Genomic DNA, 17,340 nt, shown 5'->3' with positions numbered 1-17,340 from the left:
AATCTGATGGTCCCGTCTGGCCCCCTTAGGGAGTTTATTGGCTGTCGCAAAATAACAGCGTGGACAGAAAGAGTCTGCTTGTGATGTCATAACACCCCTCTGCGCTCCCCAGCCACGGCTGACGCGGGCTGTGTCCCCTCCTCCAGTCCAGGAGGAGATTTTTCTCCAGGCTGAAGGCTTTTAGCTCAGTGATGGCTCGGTCTTTTCCTCCTCTTCCCAGAGCTTTCAGGTTATTCCTCTCAACTGCTGTTTGATTCTCAGAAAGCTCAGGGCTTCCCTGAGGACTAAAGATGCTTTGCAAAGGCTTTGAAGATGGGTGAGGTGCCGGCAGAGCCATGGAAATGTAAAGCACGAGGGTTGCCCTCCTCCCCTCGCTTGAATCCCCACTTGGATTCATCCACATGCATTGGATTGCAGCTGGACGTTCAGGTGCAGTTTTTCAAGGCCTTGTCTTCAGGGGAAGGTGCCACTAGCTCAACTTGTTTCAGGGAACTTCTCTGGCTGGTGCTACACAGGAGGGCCGACCAGAGGATCACAGAGGTCCCCTGTAGCCTTAGGCTTTATTAATCTAAATAGGTTTTGAAACCAGTTTAGTTAAACTGGAGCAAAGCCACATGTGGCTGTTCTGGTTTTAGGTTATTTTGGCATAAATAAACCTGTTCCTAATCAACTTAAGCGAAACTGGACTAAGGACGTCTGCACAGGAGCTTGCACTAAATCGGTTTCAGTTCACACCTGAGGTTAGATAAATGCTCGTTTCTTGTGTAGACAGGCCCGAAGGGCATTAGGTGCCCACTGTAACCCAGTGGGGGGCATTTTACAGTTCCACCCCTGTGCAGTGTCCACAAAGAATGTGGGTCTGTTATAGGATCAGCTAGAGAAACAGGCACGGAGAGGTGAAGTGACTCCTCCCAGGTCGTATGGTGAGTCAGTGGCAGCACTGGGAATAGAACCCAGGAGTCCTGACTTCTGCTGTGGCAGCTCATGCGGTTAGCTCAGGAGGTCCCCAGTTCAACCCCTGGTGTGGTGGCCATCACCCAAAGATCCCCTGGGCCTTGGGGTCTGCTGATCTCCCACCATGTTGAGCGTTCGTTGGGATCTTTTAATCACTCTTGGCCCCACCTCGCTGCCACCGCAGCCAAAACACCCTTTGAAATCAGCCCGAAGGAAAAGGTTGCCGTGGGTTAACGTGCTCTAGCTAGGAGGTTATACTAGGGGGTGTACGGTAATGGGGCTGGGGGTGCGGATGAGACTAGGGGCTGGAGGACAGTCTGACCTGGCTGTGTGGGAGACAGACGCTCGCTCCTCCGCTATCTCTGTGGCCCCCCTGCCACCTGAACATTTCTTATGATCTTTGAGCCCCGGGGAGGGAGGAGAGGTCCAGTGGTCAGAGCAGGGGAGTGGGAGTCAGGACTCCTGGGTTCTGTTCCCAGCGCTGCCACTGACTCACTATGTAGCCTTGGAGGAGTCACATCGCTGTTCCGTGCCTCAGTTTCCCCACCCATAGAACGAGGGTTGTGATGCCTCCCTGGCCACGGTGGGATTTGAGCCCTGTTTCTCAAGTGCTTCCAGGTCTTCAGTGCAGCAGCTCAGGCCTTCCCTCTGCCGTGGGGCACTGCTTTGGGTGCAGGCCTGCACTACTGGGACGGGGCGCCCCCGTCCCCCGCCATGCCGTCTGCCGCGTGCGGGCTGGGCCGGAGGCGTGATTGCTGTGTGCTGTGTTGCAGTGCACGGCCTGTGGGAGGAGTGGTCCCCGTGGAGTCTGTGCTCCGTGACCTGCGGGCGAGGGGCCAGGACGAGAACCCGGCAGTGCGTAGCTCCGCAGCACGGCGGGAAGGCCTGCGAGGGCCCTGAGGTGCAGACTAAGCCCTGCAATATCGCAATCTGCCCTGGTTAGTAACTTGCTCCTTGGCTCTTCTCCGCGCTTTCCCGCTCGGCTTTTCCACTTGCCTGCCTTCCCTGGCCATCCCTCGAAGCCCTCAGGTGGCCTCGCCCCCGGAGACAGCCCCACGGCACGCTTGGAAAAGGCAGCTCCCGTCCCTGGGTGGTCTCAGGGCACTTAGGCTCTGATCCTCAAAGGTATTTAGGCTCCCAACTTGGACTGAAATCAAAGGCAAAGACCTTTTGAGGTTCTGTGCGTTAGGCTCCCCCCGGGGCTGGGAGCCCTAGGAACAGCCTAGAGAGACCGACACGGAGGTCATCTTCTGTCCCTCGGCTATCCGCTAGCCGGCACGTAGGCTCGGAGTGCAGGGAGCAGTGTATGTGTGTGGGGGGACTGATGGGGCTAGGGCACAGGATGCAGATGTCATGCTGGAGAGGGATGATTTGGGGAGCAGACGAGGGTCTGAGCTAGGACAGCAGGTTGGAAGGGGACTCGGATGGAAGATTGGTCGGAATGAGGCCGGCGGGGGGTGATCCAGGGGAGCGAGGTGTGAGTGCGAGCGAAGGGGGAAGCTGGGGTGACTGGGAGGGGGGTATGTGACTCCAGCTTAAACAGACACCCCCCATTAAAGCCCAGGTTCCCCAGCTCTGGGGCTGAATGGCCTGTGTCCAGCTCCCGATTGGGGTGACCGGGCCAGTGCCTGTGATCCAGGGGCTAGCAGCAAACACTGCCGTCTCACTACATGTGGCAGCTTGGCCAAGGCCCCGGCGGGCTCAGCAAGTGGCATTTCTGTGGGCGTGTGGAATGCACGTGAAATACACTGAGCGTCCCCTGAGGTAGCCTTGATTCCAGCCCCTTATGGGGAGGGGGAGAGCCCCGGGAGCTGGGGAGGAGGAACGGGAGCAGAGTCTTCCTGAGACAGGACTGTGAGACGTCTGGGTGGCATATCGTTCTATGCCCCAGCCTGGCTTGTTAGCTCACAGGCCCTATGCACGCCGGGAGGCCACAGCTGTTCCCTGGGGCGCTGGAGGAGGGACGTGTGGGGGCAAAGGAGGGTGATGTGATGGGGCTGTAGTGAGGCATGAGATGTGGGTACGCAGAGCTCTATGGGCAAGAATGGAGTTGTGGGATGGGGTGAGGGGGAATATAGGGCAGAGTAAGGGGGAGGAGCTGAGGGGTATCGGAGAAGGGGCCCCATAGGGGCAGGAGCATACAGTGGGCCAGCTGAGATTGTAAGTAGACCCCCTCTGGGAGCGGTGCCAGGCATGGGTGGCTCTGGGCCTGTCCCATCAGGGAGCTTTGCTGCCAGTTCCCTTACGGCAGCCAGAGCTCCCTAGCGGGAGGGGCTGCCGGCGGACGTAGCCGAGGTGTGAAATTGCCAGCGAGGCTGCGAGCGGCCGCCCCACCTCTGTCTGCCGCTTTAAAGCAGGGGCAGCGTGTAGCTCCGTCAGCAGCGACTCCTGCCCGCCCCATCACTGGCCGAGGGAGAGCAGAGGACAAGGGGCTCCCCCTTTCTGTGGAACCCCCACCTCTGTGCTGAGTCCTGACATGGCCCCTTGGGATACTCCCCGAGAGATCAGGGATGTAGGGGGTCTTCCCCCGGCACGCTGTTCATGTCTCCTGAGTGTCTCCCTAGCTCAGAGGCCCAGGGGTGGAGGGTTGCTGCCCCATAGTATCTGGGCTGCAGTGGGTCACTCCGGGCTCTGCCTTTGACCCACCATGGTGGGCGGGTGTCGCTCATCTCTGTTAGGGGGGAAGCTGACGAGTAGCACCCAGCAGGCTGCAGGCAGGTCGTTTGTAAGTAGCTTTGTGTCCAGGGCTAACGAGCAATTCCCTCCAGGGCAGAGCTGGGCAGTGGCCCAGGGCGGGGGATGGCATGGCATGCCGGGGTGGGAACCCTCCCAGAGCCCCATGGTGCCCGCCAGGAGCCAGCAGGAGGAAACGGGAATGAGGGGAGGCAAAGAACAACTGCCCTAGCTGGGGTCAATGGGCCCTGCTCCACTGGAGTGAGTGGGCCGGGTCTCCTTGCCCTCGAGCGGTGGTGGCCACACCAGCTGCGGATCTGGCCCAAGCGCTTTCTCTCTCTCTCTCTCTCTTTTATCCAGTTATTGGTTTTGTGGCAGCAGATTGCCAGCTGACTCTTTGCTGCCCTGTTGGGCGGCTGATGGGCCAGACAGGGTGCTACCAGCCTGTGGGGAGGGGGAATAGCTGTGTTGTCCCAACAGGGGCCAGGAGTGCATCGAGAGCGATGGGGAGGAAACGTATTCTCTTGTTTCTGAGCCTGCACTCTGCCCTGCCCGGGCCGGTCTCCCAGATCCATCCCCTGGCGCGCGGGGCCATCCCCGAGCCCCGTGTCAGTTAGTTTCTCCCTCCTTCCTGGTTTCAATGAGCGGATCCACTGCATTTCCATGGTGGTGGTTTTAGGACACAGGTCAGGCCAGGGGCTGGGAGTTGGGCGCTCAGGAGGTGGTCGGGGGCCTAGATGACCTGCGGGTGCTCCTGCAGAGCCAGCCTGCTGCTCTGGGCTGCTAGGGCGCGGAGCTCTCCCGGGTGCTGCCTGGCCGCTTGTTAACGCTCCCTCCCAGCTGGGCCCGGCAGGACACCCCCCGCCCCCCGGAAAGATCCATGCCTGGTCGGAGCGCGGCTGGGAGCTGAAGAGGGGAGGAGTCGTGTCTGCTCTGCACCCCAGTAAGGGCCCTGCTAAGGGCTAGCGGGAGGATTCATGGCTCATCCTGCTTTGCTGGTGTGTGTGTGTGGGGGGGGAGATAGCCAAGTCAGGATCCTTCCGCTCTCTGGATGCATCTCAGCTCTTCCGTGCAGCGGAGATGCTCACACATCTCAGCCCGGGGTCCCCAGGCACATCTGTGCTGATGCCCACAGACCCCACCACCATGTTTCTTGTAAAGAAGCTGGTGGGAGCAGGCTGAACTGTGCCTTGGTCTGCTGTCCACTGAGCCACTGCAGCGGGACCACTCCTCGGCCTAAGGCAGAGAGTCCCCCTGCAATGTGCCCCCCACCATCCATGGCTGGAGCCTTGCTGGAAGCACCAGCACCCCTCAGCGGAAGCAGCAGACTGTTACCTGGCAGCGCTCTGCAGAGCTGTAGCATCACTGGCGCACAGGGAACAGTAGCCACCAGAGTGGGACAAGTCCTGGTGACCCCTACCTGGGTGGCAGTGCCGAAACCACCGCGGGAAGGCAGGATGTGAACCCAGAACCTTGAACACCACAACACAGGCAGCTAGAGTTTCAGCTGTAGGAGCAGCTGTTAGCTGGCAGCAATAGTAGGCTGTTACCCTCTAACCGGCCAGCCACTAGAGGGGGATGTGATGCACACTTTGCCAATGTGTGGCCGAAGCCCATAACCGGATAGGGGAGGACGAGGTTCGTGCCTGGATCTGGACATGGGGGCCAAGAGGAATTGCCCCTGCCTCCCGTCTCCACAGCTCCTGTTTGCACTAACCACCTTCTCTCCTGTGCTTTCCCCGGCAGTGGAAGGTCAGTGGCTGGAGTGGGGCTCATGGAGCCGGTGCTCGGTGTCGTGTTCCAATGGGACCCAGCAGCGCACGCGCAAATGCAGCGTCTCGGGCCACGGCTGGGCGGAGTGCAAAGGAGCCCATGCCGACGCCAGGGAGTGCACCAGCCCCAGCTGCCCAAGTAAGGCTCACGCTTGCTCCTTACGCTGTGTGGGGGCGGGGGGCTTGGGTGGAGCAGGGCGGGGCGCAGCTGGGACAGGCCACAGGGAGGGCGTCAGAGCTCAGAGAGGCTGGGAACACCGTGCTGGGCATTGCTCTGGTGCAGACTAGTCCACATGTGGCAGGTGCTGACATGTTGGGGCCCAAGCCCTGTGCAGGGACCCTGGGGGGAAAGTAGGAGCACCTCTGGGAGGGTAAATGCCCCCTTTCAGTACCTGGGTGTGAGCAGCGGTGCTGTGTTGGGGGGGGTGTTCCTGTGTGTCGCTTTGTGTGTGAGCAGCTGTGCTGTGCTTGGGGGGGCCGCCTGCATTGCCCTGGGTGTGAGTGGTGATGCTGTGTCGGGGGATCCCCGTGCATCCTGGTGGTGTGAGTGTCAGTGCCCTGTCAGGGGAGGGTTCCCATGTGTCGCGGGGTGCATGAGCGGCAGTGACACATTGGGGGTGGGTCCTTGTGTGTCACTATGGGTGTGAGTGGCAGTGCCATGTTGGGGGGTCCCCATGTGTCACTGTGAGTGTGAGAAGCGATGCTGTGCTGGGATGGGGAGATCTCCTTGTGTCCCTGAGAGTGTGAACAGCAGTGCCATGTCAGGAGATCCCCATGCATTGCGGTGAGTGTGAGCGGCGTTGCTGGGGTGGGGGTATCCCTGTGTGTCGCTGTGGGTGTGAGCGGCGGTGCCGTGGCGGGGTGCAGGGATCCCCAGGCGTCACTGTGGGTGTGAGCGGTGGTGCCATGTTGGAGGATCCCCGTGCATCGCGATGTGTGTGAGCGGTAGCACTATGCAGGTGTGGGGTGGTGGGGGGGTCCATGTGTCCTCACGCTTGGCATGGTTTGCCCAGTGAGTAGGGGTTTGTTCACTGCTGAGCCGCCCCACTGCTGATGTGCAGTGGGAGGAGCTGGCGCTGCCCCCAGCTGCCTGACCCTCTGTGCAGTGTGTCCTGTCTCCCGGATCCAGGTTTGTGTGGTGCTCGCTGTAGAGTGGGCTCTGTCCTGCTCCCCGAGCCAGTTGCTGTCCTGGGTCTCTGATCCCGATCTCAGCTGCTGTCTCGGGATCTCTGCATCCAGGAGCTCTGGCTGTCCCTCCTAGCCTGTGGCCACCACAGCAGCTGGCATCTCTGCTCCATGGCAGGCCCCGGGCTGGGGCCCAGACTCGACGTAAACACATTTAAACTGAGCCACAGACAGGGCCCGTGAACCTGTCTGGGGTGCCAGCTGCGCTCCATAGGAACGTTAATCCCCAAGTAGTTGGGATGGAGCTGCTCGTCAGCAAGCAACGGTGACAGATGGGCCCCGGCTGCCTCTCCCCGCCACAGAGCTAATCTGTCATCTTTTATGAGAGCTAAAGAAGAGGAGCTGGGGGCACCGTTTACGTCTCCTGGGGGCTCCGGCTTGGATGAGCTGAGCTCAGACACGCTGCCATGGCGCTACATGCTCACATGGGCCTCCCCGGTGCCTGAGCGTTCGTGATCTGTGCCCCAGGATGGTGGGGAGGCCAGGAGGCTGCTGGGCCCTGGGCGGGGATCGCTGCCCTTCATCACCTGCTCGCTTGGTGATAGTTGTGGCTCCCCGCTGGGCTCGAGCGCTAGCCCCCTGGCACGGCAGCATCATGGACCTGCCAGGGGTCCATGGCTCCCACAGAGAGGGGGGCGCACAAGCGTCTGTGCGAGCGCTCGCGATGGCACTAGGAGCTCGCTGGCCCATGTGCACGGTCTCGGCACGTAGCTCTGGGAATGCACCCATGCACGAGCACACCCGGTAGCGTCGGGGAGTGAGCATGTAGGCGTGAACCTTCACAACCGCCCAGAACCACTTGTGCACGCATGCAGGAGCAGGTGCCCTGACAAAGGGCCCTGTGGCTGGTCAGTTGCTGCCAGGACCAAGGACACATCCAAGGAGATGCTGGCCTGGCTAAGCGTGAGCCTCCAGGCTCCCACACAGAGAGGTTTAACCCTTAGCCGTGCTGCTAGCCAGGGGAGGTTTGCTGTCAGTCCAGAAGGCGGCCCCAAAGACCCAAGGTTCTCTCCCGCTGCCACGCTCGTGGTCTGCCTGCGTGTGCTTCAGTGCAGTCGGTATGTGCAAATGCAGCCTGGGCAAGTGCACGACAGTGTGCACAAGCGGGCACTAGCGCACTGTGGAGCTGTCTCATAGGCTCACAAGGACCCCGAGCGGAGCCAAGGACCTTTCCCGGACCTTGGTGGCCCTTCGGTGCTGAGGATGGTCCTTTCCTGCTGGCCTGCACCTGACAGCCAGCGCAGGGTGAGCAGGTCTGCGAGAGTCGGCCCCAGGATGGGGGCGGACAGGTCTCCTGATGATGCTCTTGGCTTGGCCTTGATTCTTCCCCCTATCCCCAGTCAGTCCCGGCCTCTCGGATGGGTCCGGACAGGCCCTGTGCACCCAGCCCTAGAGGGAGGGCAGGTGATTGGCCCAGTGCGAAGCAATGGCAGATGCTGTCACGCACCTGCTGACCTTTAAATGTTACTTGGCTGCCGTGAGCTGCATGGAAAGGTCGGGGGGGCCGGCTCCTGGCAGGTCACGTGACACATCCAGGCTGCTGTGCCACCTCCTCGGAGGGGGGAGAGAAAATCCAGGGAGGGAGACAGGAGCCAGGCTGCTGAGCCCCACAAGGCTCTGAGATCGGCGTGCGGTGCTGCAAACCTGCCGCTCTCTGGGCCAGTTCGAAGAGTGCACGCTCCGCCCCCTGGATCTGGGTGCGAGAGGCGAGGCCGGGCGGCGTGACCTGAAGGCTGGGGCACTGGGCTAGGAGGCAGGAAACCTGGCTTCGAAACCCACCCCCCCTCGCTGAGAGTGCCAGGGTGCGTTCCTTCCCTGCTCCGTGCCTTGGTTTCCCCATTTGTACAAGGTTGGCAGCGATACTAACCCACCATTGTGCAGTGCCCGGAGGCCAACGCCTCGAACCTCAGCAGTGTCTCCTTGGACTCTGCTGTGGCACCGGACTCTGACCCACTGGGGGTGGGGTCGCCCCCAGCCCTGCGGGGGTACAACCGATGGACTGAACAAGGGAGCATCAGGAGGGGAGGCAGGGGGGATGGGGAGCTGCACAGGTGGCTGGAGCTGGGCCCACAGGGGCCCGGCAGTGGGCAGAGGGGGTCCTGGGGAGAGCAGGCGGGCTCTGTCTGGGCTCCCCTGGATTGGCAGGCAGAGGGCGGGAGCGTGGGTCTTGGGGGGTGGGGGTGTTGGGACTGAAAGGACAGGAATGCCGGGGCTGGGGGTGGCGCTAATTAGCCGAGGACACCCTGGGACACGAGGGGACTTTTGTCTCGTTTGGTTGAAACGAGGCTGAAACGATTGATTAATGGGTTAAATAATCTGTCAAATATTTGATTAAAGTCATTATGGGTTGGCGCGGCCGTGTCCCGGTCTCTTGCAGTCCCTCTCGCCTGTCTCTGTCTGGTCCCTACACTGCCTGGATCAGGGCCCTAACATGCATCTCTTGCCCCCTCGCCCCCCGCAGCCGACGGCAAGTGGGGCCCATGGAACCACTGGAGCTTGTGCTCCAAGACGTGTGACACGGGCTGGCAGAGACGTTTCCGGATGTGCCAAGGCACGGGCATGCAAGGTTACCCGTGCGAGGGCTCTGGAGAGGAGGTCAAGACGTGCAACGAGAAGAAGTGCCCAGGTACTTGGGTGGAGAGTCTGCCGACCCCTGCTCAGCCTCCAGCCCAGCACGTGGGCTCCCCCTGCCTCGGCCTGTCACCGCCATGGGAACCCCAGGACTCTGCCTCTCTCTGGCCAGCTGGTTTGATACCTTCCGTCCAGCCAACTCCTCCTCCTCCTGTCCTGCCCTGACACCCAGCCAGCCCGTCCGTCTGTCCTTCTACCTGCCTGGGCTCCCTGTAGCCATCTGTCCTCCTACCTACCCACCTTCTGTCTGTCCTTCCATCCATCCGTCTGTCTGTCCTTCCACCTACTTGCACTCCTGTAGCCATCTGTCCTTCTACCTACCCACCTTCTGTCCGTCCTTCCACCCACCCACTGTCCCTCCATCCATCTGTCTGTCTGTCCTTCCACCTACCTGCGCTCCCTGTAGCCATCTGTCCTTCTACCTACTCACCTTCTGTCTGTCCTTCCACCCACCCACTGTCCCTCCGTCCGTCTGTCCTTCTACCTGCCTGGGCTCCCTGTAGCCATCTGTCCTCCTACCTACCCACCTTCTGTCTGTCCTTCCATCCATCCGTCCAGCTGTCCTTCCACCTACCTGCGCTCCCTGTAGCCATCTGTCCTTCTACCTACCCACCTTCTGTCCGTCCTTCCACCCACCCACTGTCCCTCCATCCATCTGTCTGTCTGTCCTTCCACCTACCTGCGCTCCCTGTAGCCATCTGTCCTTCTACCTACTCACCTTCTGTCTGTCCTTCCACCCACCCACTGTCCCTCCGTCCGTCTGTCCTTCTACCTGCCTGGGCTCCCTGTAGCCATCTGTCCTCCTACCTACCCACCTTCTGTCTGTCCTTCCATCCATCCGTCCAGCTGTCCTTCCACCTACCTGCGCTCCCTGTAGCCATCTGTCCTTCTACCTACCCACCTTCTGTCCGTCCTTCCACCCACCCACTGTCCCTCCATCCATCCGTCCGTCTGTCCTTCCACCTACCTGCGCTCCCTGTAGCCATCTGTCCTTCTACCTACTCACCTTCTGTCTGTCCTTCCACCCACTGTCCCTCCGTCCGTCTGTCCTTCTACCTGCCTGGGCTCCCTGTAGCCATCTGTCCTTCTACCTACCCACCTTCTGTCCGTCCTTCCACCCACCCTCCGTCCGTCTGTCTGTCCTTCCACCCGTCTGTCTGTCCTTCCACCTACCTGAGCTTCTGTAGCCATCTGTCCTTCTACCTACCCACCTTCTGTCCATCCTTCCACCTACCTGCTGTCCCTCCATCCGTCTGTCTGTCCTTCCACCCACCCACTGTCTCTCCATCCGTCCTTCCACCTGCCCACTGTCCGTCCAGCTCCCTCTCTCAAGCCAGTCCTCCCTCCATCCCACCAGCTGACCGGCCAGATACCTGCTAGTCCTGCCCAACACCCTCCCCGCCCCCCCTGCACCAGTCTAGCGGCCCATTCATGCAGGGCAGACATCCGGGGGCCCGTCTCACCCTCACATTCCCTTGGCAGCCTACCATGAAATGTGCAAGGATGAGTACGTCATGCTGATGACCTGGAAGAAGACGGCCGCTGGCGAGATCATCTACAACAAATGCCCACCCAACGCCACCGGTGAGCGGCCACGGCACCGTCTCTGCCCCAGCTCCCACCTGGGCTGAGAGCCGAATGGGGAGGGGGGCCAGGCATGTGGGCTACGGGATTCACTTGCCAGCAGGCTCTTTTTTGTCATGACCCTGCTCCTTCCTCTTCCCGGCCTGCTCCCCGGGACCCCCTTGCACTCCCCAGAACGAGCTGAGCTAAGGCTGCTGGCCCCTAAGTAATTCTGCTGCCTTCCTAGAAGCGCTGATTCCCCGGCCTGGCTTCGCACCCCATCTTCCCTATGGCACCTTGTTGGGTGGGGTTTGGGTGGCTGCAGGCTGCTGCTAGGGCTGGGAGCCTGGGGGCAGGTGCTGGGACTTGGGGGAACCTGTGGGCATTGGCTCGGGGGGCAGGGGGCTGCAGGCACTGGGGCTGGATCTGGGCCTGGGGGCTGTGGGCACTGAGGCTGGAAAGCAGGGGCTGCTGGCGCACTGGGGAGCTGCGGGCACTGGAGGGCATGTGGTTGCTGGGGCTGGAGCTGGGCCTGGAAGGCTGTGGGCACTGGGGTTGGGGGACAGGGTCTGAGGGCACTGGGGCTGCGGGCTGGAGCTGAGCCTGGGGGCTGTGAGCGCTGGGCACTGGGGCTGGAGGGCGGTGTGGGGGCAGGGGCTGGGGCACTCAGGCGGCACAGGCTGGGTGCTCCATGCTTCTTTTCCCCTCTTGTCTAGGATCCGCCAGCCGCCGGTGCCTGCTGAATGCCCACGGGGTGGCGTCCTGGGGCGTGCCCAGCTTTGCCCGCTGCATCTCCCACGAGTACAGATACTTACATCTCTCAGTAGGTGCACGGTCCGGCGGGCCCACGCGCTCTCTCTCGCCGGCGCCGTGCCGAGACGGCCTTGGCACTGCCGGCGGCGTTGCTTTGAGCCTCCCTTGCACAGAGGCAGAGCGAGCAGCCCAGCCAGCCCCCTCCCCCCGCCCTGCCAGCTCTGGGCCCAGAGCCGGCCCCGGCACCTCTGCTGAGCGCCCCCCCGTGTGCCCTGTGCAGGCAGCCACCTGACTGCAGGGGACATTTCCTTGGGGGGGTCTCTTGTTTCTTGGCCAGTTGGGGGCTCCCAGGGCTTACAGTGGGTTGGGGTGCCTGGGCCATGGTTTGAAGTGGCTGGTCGGGGGGCGGCTTTGATCTGGCGTTCTCCGAAGGTGGGGATTGCTGCAGTTGTTGATGCAGGAGAAGGTGCCTCATTCCTCCCCTCCGGGGTCAGCCCCGTCCCCTCGGCTGATCCCCCCCGGGCCAGTGTCCTTGGCCACGGGGCTCCCGCTGGGCCGCTGGTGCTCCGTCGGATCTGTCCTTCTTCCCTTGGCTTCCAGTTCTCCCAGCCCTTGAGCCCCACTCCATCCTTGGGAGCCCCGCCCCCCAGCTGTCTCCACCCCCTGTGACTCGACCCTCCTCATCAGTCCCTCCAGCCCCTGGATTGCTGCGGTCTGCCCCTTCCCTCCCCAGCCCCACATAGCTGCCCAGGGAGCCATTGCAGCTCAAGGCCGCGGGGACTGACCCGCGACTCCAGCCTGGCCGCGATCCCTCTGGCTGGGCAGGACGCCGGGCTCGCCAGGCAGACCTCGCAGGCATGCCCGTTGCAGTGGGCTCTGATCTCCTGGCCTTGCATGGCTTTGCCGCGCACATTGGACCTGCCCATGCCAGTTTCTTCCTCACTGTATGCCTTGTTAAAGGGAGAGAGGGGAGCCCCTGCAAAGCCAGCCTGCCCCCACGTCCAATCCCTCCCCCTCCCCTTTCCCAGAGAGGGTGCGCTCAGAAACCGGCTGGCCCTCGGGATTGGCAGACAAAAGCTCCCCCAGTACAGAGCAGCCAAGCAGCCCCTGACTCCCGCCAGCCAAATTGTTGCTTTACATGAATATTTCATTGCAATGGAACCTAATTAACATCCTTGCCCCTGGCTCCCTCCCCCGCCCACCCCAGGTCGGAGGAGGGGGCTGATGTTAATTATCCCTCTGTGTTGCCATCTTCCCCATTCTCGGTGTCTGTCCCGTTCCCTGGCAAGACCAAGCGCTCTGATGAGGTAGATCAAGGAGCTGCCTTGATTAGCGTTAACCCCATTTGACATATGGGGAAACTGAAGCGCAGGGTAGGGGTGTGACTCGCCCTGAACAGTGACTTCAATGGAGAAGCTAGACTAGGACCCAACGTTCCTGATTTCCTTGACCCCTACTCTAATCCACTGGCCCCACGCTCATCTTTGGGGGGCCATGGGAGCTCAGGGGCAGCGGTGTGGGGCCTGGAGAGGGGTTGGCGTGGGTATGGCACCTTCCTGCCCTGGGCCCTGCAGTGATGGCTCTTGGGATGGGGTGGGACACGGGGAACTTCCCCGGGAGGGGCAGTGTGTGTGTGGGGGGCATGTGTAACCATCCCAGTGGCTCCTGTGGATGTCTGTGCTATTCCCAGACAGAAATCCTGTCCGGCTGCTGCCTCAGGGTGGGTTGGGAGAGGGACCTGGGGAACCCCCTGCTGCTGGGTAATCTCCCCCCTCCCCCATCTCTGTCCCTCTGCATGGAAAGCTGCGGGAGCACCTGGCCAAGGGGCAGCGCATGCTGGCAGGCGAGGGCATGTCGCAGGTGGTGCGCAGCCTGCTGGAGCTGATGTCCCGCAGGACGTACTACAGCGGGGACCTGCTCTTCTCGGTGGAGATCCTGCGCAACGTCACCGACACCTTCAAGAGGGCCACCTACATCCCCTCCTCTGACGACGTGCAGGTACTGCCCGGCCAGCCCCTGCGAAGAGCCGGGGGCCCGACACAGGTGCCATGCGGGAGGCCGGGCCACTGTGGAAAGGCCAACGTGGGCTCTTTGCTGGCTGCCTTTCCCTGCCCTCTGTCTGGCATTGTTGTGGGGGGCTCACCCCTAGTGTCTTGGCATGACCCCTTTTGTGTCTGGCTCTGTGGTTTCTGTGCATTGGAGTCCCTCTGTTCCCAGGCTGGCGCTGTCTGGCTGACAAGCAGCAGCCAAAGGTGGCCTGGATCCGAGCTGGTGTCCGGGGGGGGCGGGGGGGAGCTGATGTAGATGCTCAGCATCCACCGGGAGGGTGGGGGGAGTTGGTGACCCTCGGCTGGGAGCAACCAAGGTGGGACAGGAAGAATCCCAGCTAGAGCTGGGGGATCCTGTCTAGGGGTGTGGGTGACAGGGCTGCCTGGACGTGCAGGTGCGGGTCCTCTCAGGGCAGTGGAATTTCGAGGCTCCCGGATGTGCTCAGGGGAAGCCCCCTGTCCCATGCCCCCATGCGTCGCAGAGCCACCCCCTCATGCCCCCTCTCCTCTCCTCCACTCCCTGCAGCGCTTCTTCCAGGTGGTCAGCTACATGGTGGACTTGGAGAACAGAGACAAGTGGGAGGACGCCCAGCAGGTGAGCCGGTTGCTCAGGGACGGACGCCAGCCGGCCAGGGAGGCAGGCGCTTGGCCGGCGCAGCGTGACTGTGGCTGTGACAGGCTCTCGACAGAGCAGGGGGTGGCATGGTGCCAATGCTGCCAGCCCAGCTTGTGGGGCTGCCCTGCCAGTGCCCTGCCCAGGCTAGAAGGGCAAGGAGGAGCCCCCATCAGCAGATGGCTTCAGCCCCGTCTGCAGGGCACCTGGTCTGGGAGCTTTTCTGGGGCCTTGTCTACTGCTGTGGGAGGTATTGGGCTGGCGGCTGCCTGTGTGTGGGGGGGGTATCTCTGGCTTAAGTTGCCCTGGGGAGGTGGGGCAGGCTGAGGGGGAGCTGTGGCCATATCTATGCAGGGGGTCCAGGCTTTGGCAGGGAGGGGAAGTCCATGGGGTCTCCGAATAGCTGTACGGGAGGGGGGAGTAGGCTGGCTCTGCCAGTATCAACTTGGTGGCCCCGTGGAACTGGGGGAGCCCAGCTCCCTGCCTGTGGGTAGCTGGAGCCTCCTGGGTGGTTGGAGTGACCAGGGCGCGCTGGAGCTGGGGGGGGGCAGTTTCTGGCACTGCTGAGCGGGAGGTGGCTCTGGATGAAGGGGCTGGGGCCGGTGCCTGGGCAGGGAATTCCCGCCCCAGAGCACCCTCCCCTTCCCCTAAAGCTAAGCATGGCCTGGATCAGCGCTAGCTCCTGTTCTCCCCACGCTCTGGGAAATTGGGGTGTCCCCTGCGGATGATTTGGGGGGACCCTTTGGAACCCTCCAGGTCCCATTCCCTGTCAGTGGGGGCATGTGGCAAGGAGCTATTCTCCCTCCCCGCCATACCTGGGCCCCTGTGGTAGCCTCTTCCCCTCTCTGTGCCCGCAGGTGTCACCCGGCTCCGTGCACCTCATGAAGGTGGTGGAAGATTTCATCCACCTGGTGGGGGACGCGCTGAAGGCCTTCCAGAGCTCCCTCGTGGTTACCGACAACCTGGGTGAGTGGCCAGGCTGGGGCGGAGTCTGGGGCTGCTTTATTTTGAGGGGGGCATGAGGGGTCCAGGCCAGTGCAGTGCTGGGCAGTGCAGCAGCAGAGAGGCTGGGAGCCTGGGGACGTGGAGGTGTCAGGTGGCCCATGGGCAGGGGCACCGGGGCATCCTGAGCTTGGCCAATGTGCCCAGGCAGGCATGAGCTGGAAGTGACCCTTTCTCCCTGTCCCCGCCCTGGCAGTGATCAGCATCCAGAGAGAGCCCGTCTCGGCCGTCTCCAGCGACATCAACTTCCCCATGAAGGGGCGCCGGGGCATGAAGGACTGGGCCCGCCACTCGGAGGACAAGCTCTTCATCCCCAAGTCGGTGCTGAGCCTCTCCTCCTCTGGTAAGGCGGGGCCGGGGCCCCCAGGAGGAGAGCAGCGGGGGCTGCTGTGTGTGCGTGTCTTTGTGTTTGTTCCCATGTGATTACATGTGTGTAGGTTTGTGTATGCACAGGGGCAAGGTCTGTGTTTGCAAGCAGGTTTGCAAATGCATATGTGTGTCTGCAGCCCCATGTGCGTGTTCATGATGCAGGTGTCCTTGTTCATGTGTGGGCCCTGGAAGAGAGGCAGGCTGGGTAGCCAAGTGCACCCTGGGACACAGACATGGCTGGACTGGCGCGTGCTGGGGACGGCTGCTAAAAGCCCTTCCCCTTACCAGCGCTTCACGGCTGCAGGTCGGCACCGTTAACCCCCCTTTACAGGTGGAGAAACAGAGGCATGGAGCCATTCAGCAACGTACCCTAGCAAGTCACAGCAGGGAGGGAGTAGAACCCAGGAGTCCTGGCTTCCACTCCCCCACTGTAACCTCTTCCTCTGGATGGAGCCCCCTCCAACTGCCGGAGGGTAGGGGAATGGGCCTGTCTGCATTCCCAGGCTATGAGGAAGGGTGCGCATTGGAAGAGGGGGGCATGTAACGACTTGCAGCCCTTTCCAGGCGGGCCAGCTGGGTCCCCGTCCCCAGGCTGGGGGCGTGGGAGGAGCCGGGCCCTAGGGATGGGTGCTCGCCCTTGTTCACTGTGGCTCTGTCTCCTTTCCGTCTCTCTGCAGAAATGGACGAGTCGTCGTACTTCGTGATCGGGGCCATCCTGTACCGCACACTGGGGCTCATCTTACCTCCTCCCAGGTGGGTGGGTTGCTGGGGCATGGAGGCAGTGACCAGGGCTTCCAAATGGGGCAGAGGATGGTGGGGTCCTGAGTCACTCGTTGCCTTGAAATGCAGCCATGGGGGGTGAGATAAGGCTGGGCCCTGCAGGGGGGCGATCCCCAGCCGTGGACCCTGATCTGTGACCCCGCTGGAATTATTGCTGCATGTCCTGAGAGAGTGTGGGGAGAGGGGCTTGGGGAAGAATCGAGCCCTGGGCAGATCTAGTTCCTGGATTCAGGATCAAGCGTGGGTAATGGAGAGGGTGGACATTATTGGGGCTGGAGGACTAGGCTGGGGGAGGGTACAAGACAGCACAGATGGCGCCATATGTGGGCAGAGGCTTTGGTTCCTAGAGGAGGGGGGCTCTGGAGGGGGCAGCAGATGAGAGCAGGCACCTGTCTGGGTTTCTGTAACTTAGCCTCCCCAGGCAGTGCCTTCCCGCAGCCCATGTCTTAGCCTGCTGCTGATCAAGAGATGCAAGGCGGGGAGCCAGTGCCACTCAAACAAGGGTTCCTCCAACCTGCGTCTGCTGGCAGTGGCTGAAAACAGGAAGGAGAGAGAGAGAGAAGCAGCAGGTTTGTGTGGGAAGGGAAAAATTCAGGACTGAAATGTGGGGCAGCCGAGAGGGCTGTATGCGCTCATGGGCATGTGCGTGTGTGTGTATATACACACGCACTTCACCCATGCATAAACAAAACTGCACCTGTGCACACCCTCCACCCCTACATACAGAAGGGGTGTGTGTATCCATACACACACACACACACACACACACACATACGTGCACGATCAAGGAGTCGTACATTCATACACAATGCCCAGACACAAGCAAAAGCAAAGCCAGTGGGGTATACGCAGCGGCATGGTGAGCGGATTGGGAAACATGCTTTAGAGGGCTGGGGTCCTGGAGCTTGAACTGTTTAGCCTAACCCCGAGAATGGGAATGGGCGACTCAGTCGCAGTCTGGAGGTACCTCTGCGGGGAGCCGAAATTTGATTATGGG

At 61.8% G+C, this 17,340-nt stretch overlaps 1 protein-coding gene across 11 annotated transcripts in view; it reads left to right on the top strand.

Moving 5' to 3' along the window:
- Positions 1–17,340, top strand: part of ADGRB2 (adhesion G protein-coupled receptor B2) — a 103,125-nt gene that overhangs the window by 49,450 nt on the left and 36,335 nt on the right. For 6 of the 11 annotated variants that reach the window (XM_043505941.1, XM_038377535.2, XM_043505940.1 and 3 more), the window contains 10 exons: positions 1,728–1,892; positions 5,374–5,538; positions 9,046–9,210; positions 10,698–10,799; positions 11,495–11,601; positions 13,335–13,529; positions 14,106–14,174; positions 15,050–15,158; positions 15,391–15,537; positions 16,241–16,316. In XM_043505941.1, coding sequence (XP_043361876.1) covers positions 1,728–1,892; positions 5,374–5,538; positions 9,046–9,210; positions 10,698–10,799; positions 11,495–11,601; positions 13,335–13,529; positions 14,106–14,174; positions 15,050–15,158; positions 15,391–15,537; positions 16,241–16,316 — 1,300 coding nt within the window. The remainder of the gene's footprint in view (positions 1–1,727; positions 1,893–5,373; positions 5,539–9,045; positions 9,211–10,697; positions 10,800–11,494; positions 11,602–13,334; positions 13,530–14,105; positions 14,175–15,049; positions 15,159–15,390; positions 15,538–16,240; positions 16,317–17,340) is intronic. The other 5 variants (XM_038377542.2, XM_043505942.1, XM_043505943.1 and 2 more) reach the window with 1 other exon arrangement.

The sequence above is a fragment of the Dermochelys coriacea genome, chromosome 19 (genome assembly GCF_009764565.3).
Source record: "Dermochelys coriacea isolate rDerCor1 chromosome 19, rDerCor1.pri.v4, whole genome shotgun sequence".
Classification (NCBI taxonomy): Eukaryota; Metazoa; Chordata; order Testudines; family Dermochelyidae; genus Dermochelys; species Dermochelys coriacea.
This window is presented reverse-complemented; position numbering and strand designations above follow the sequence as displayed.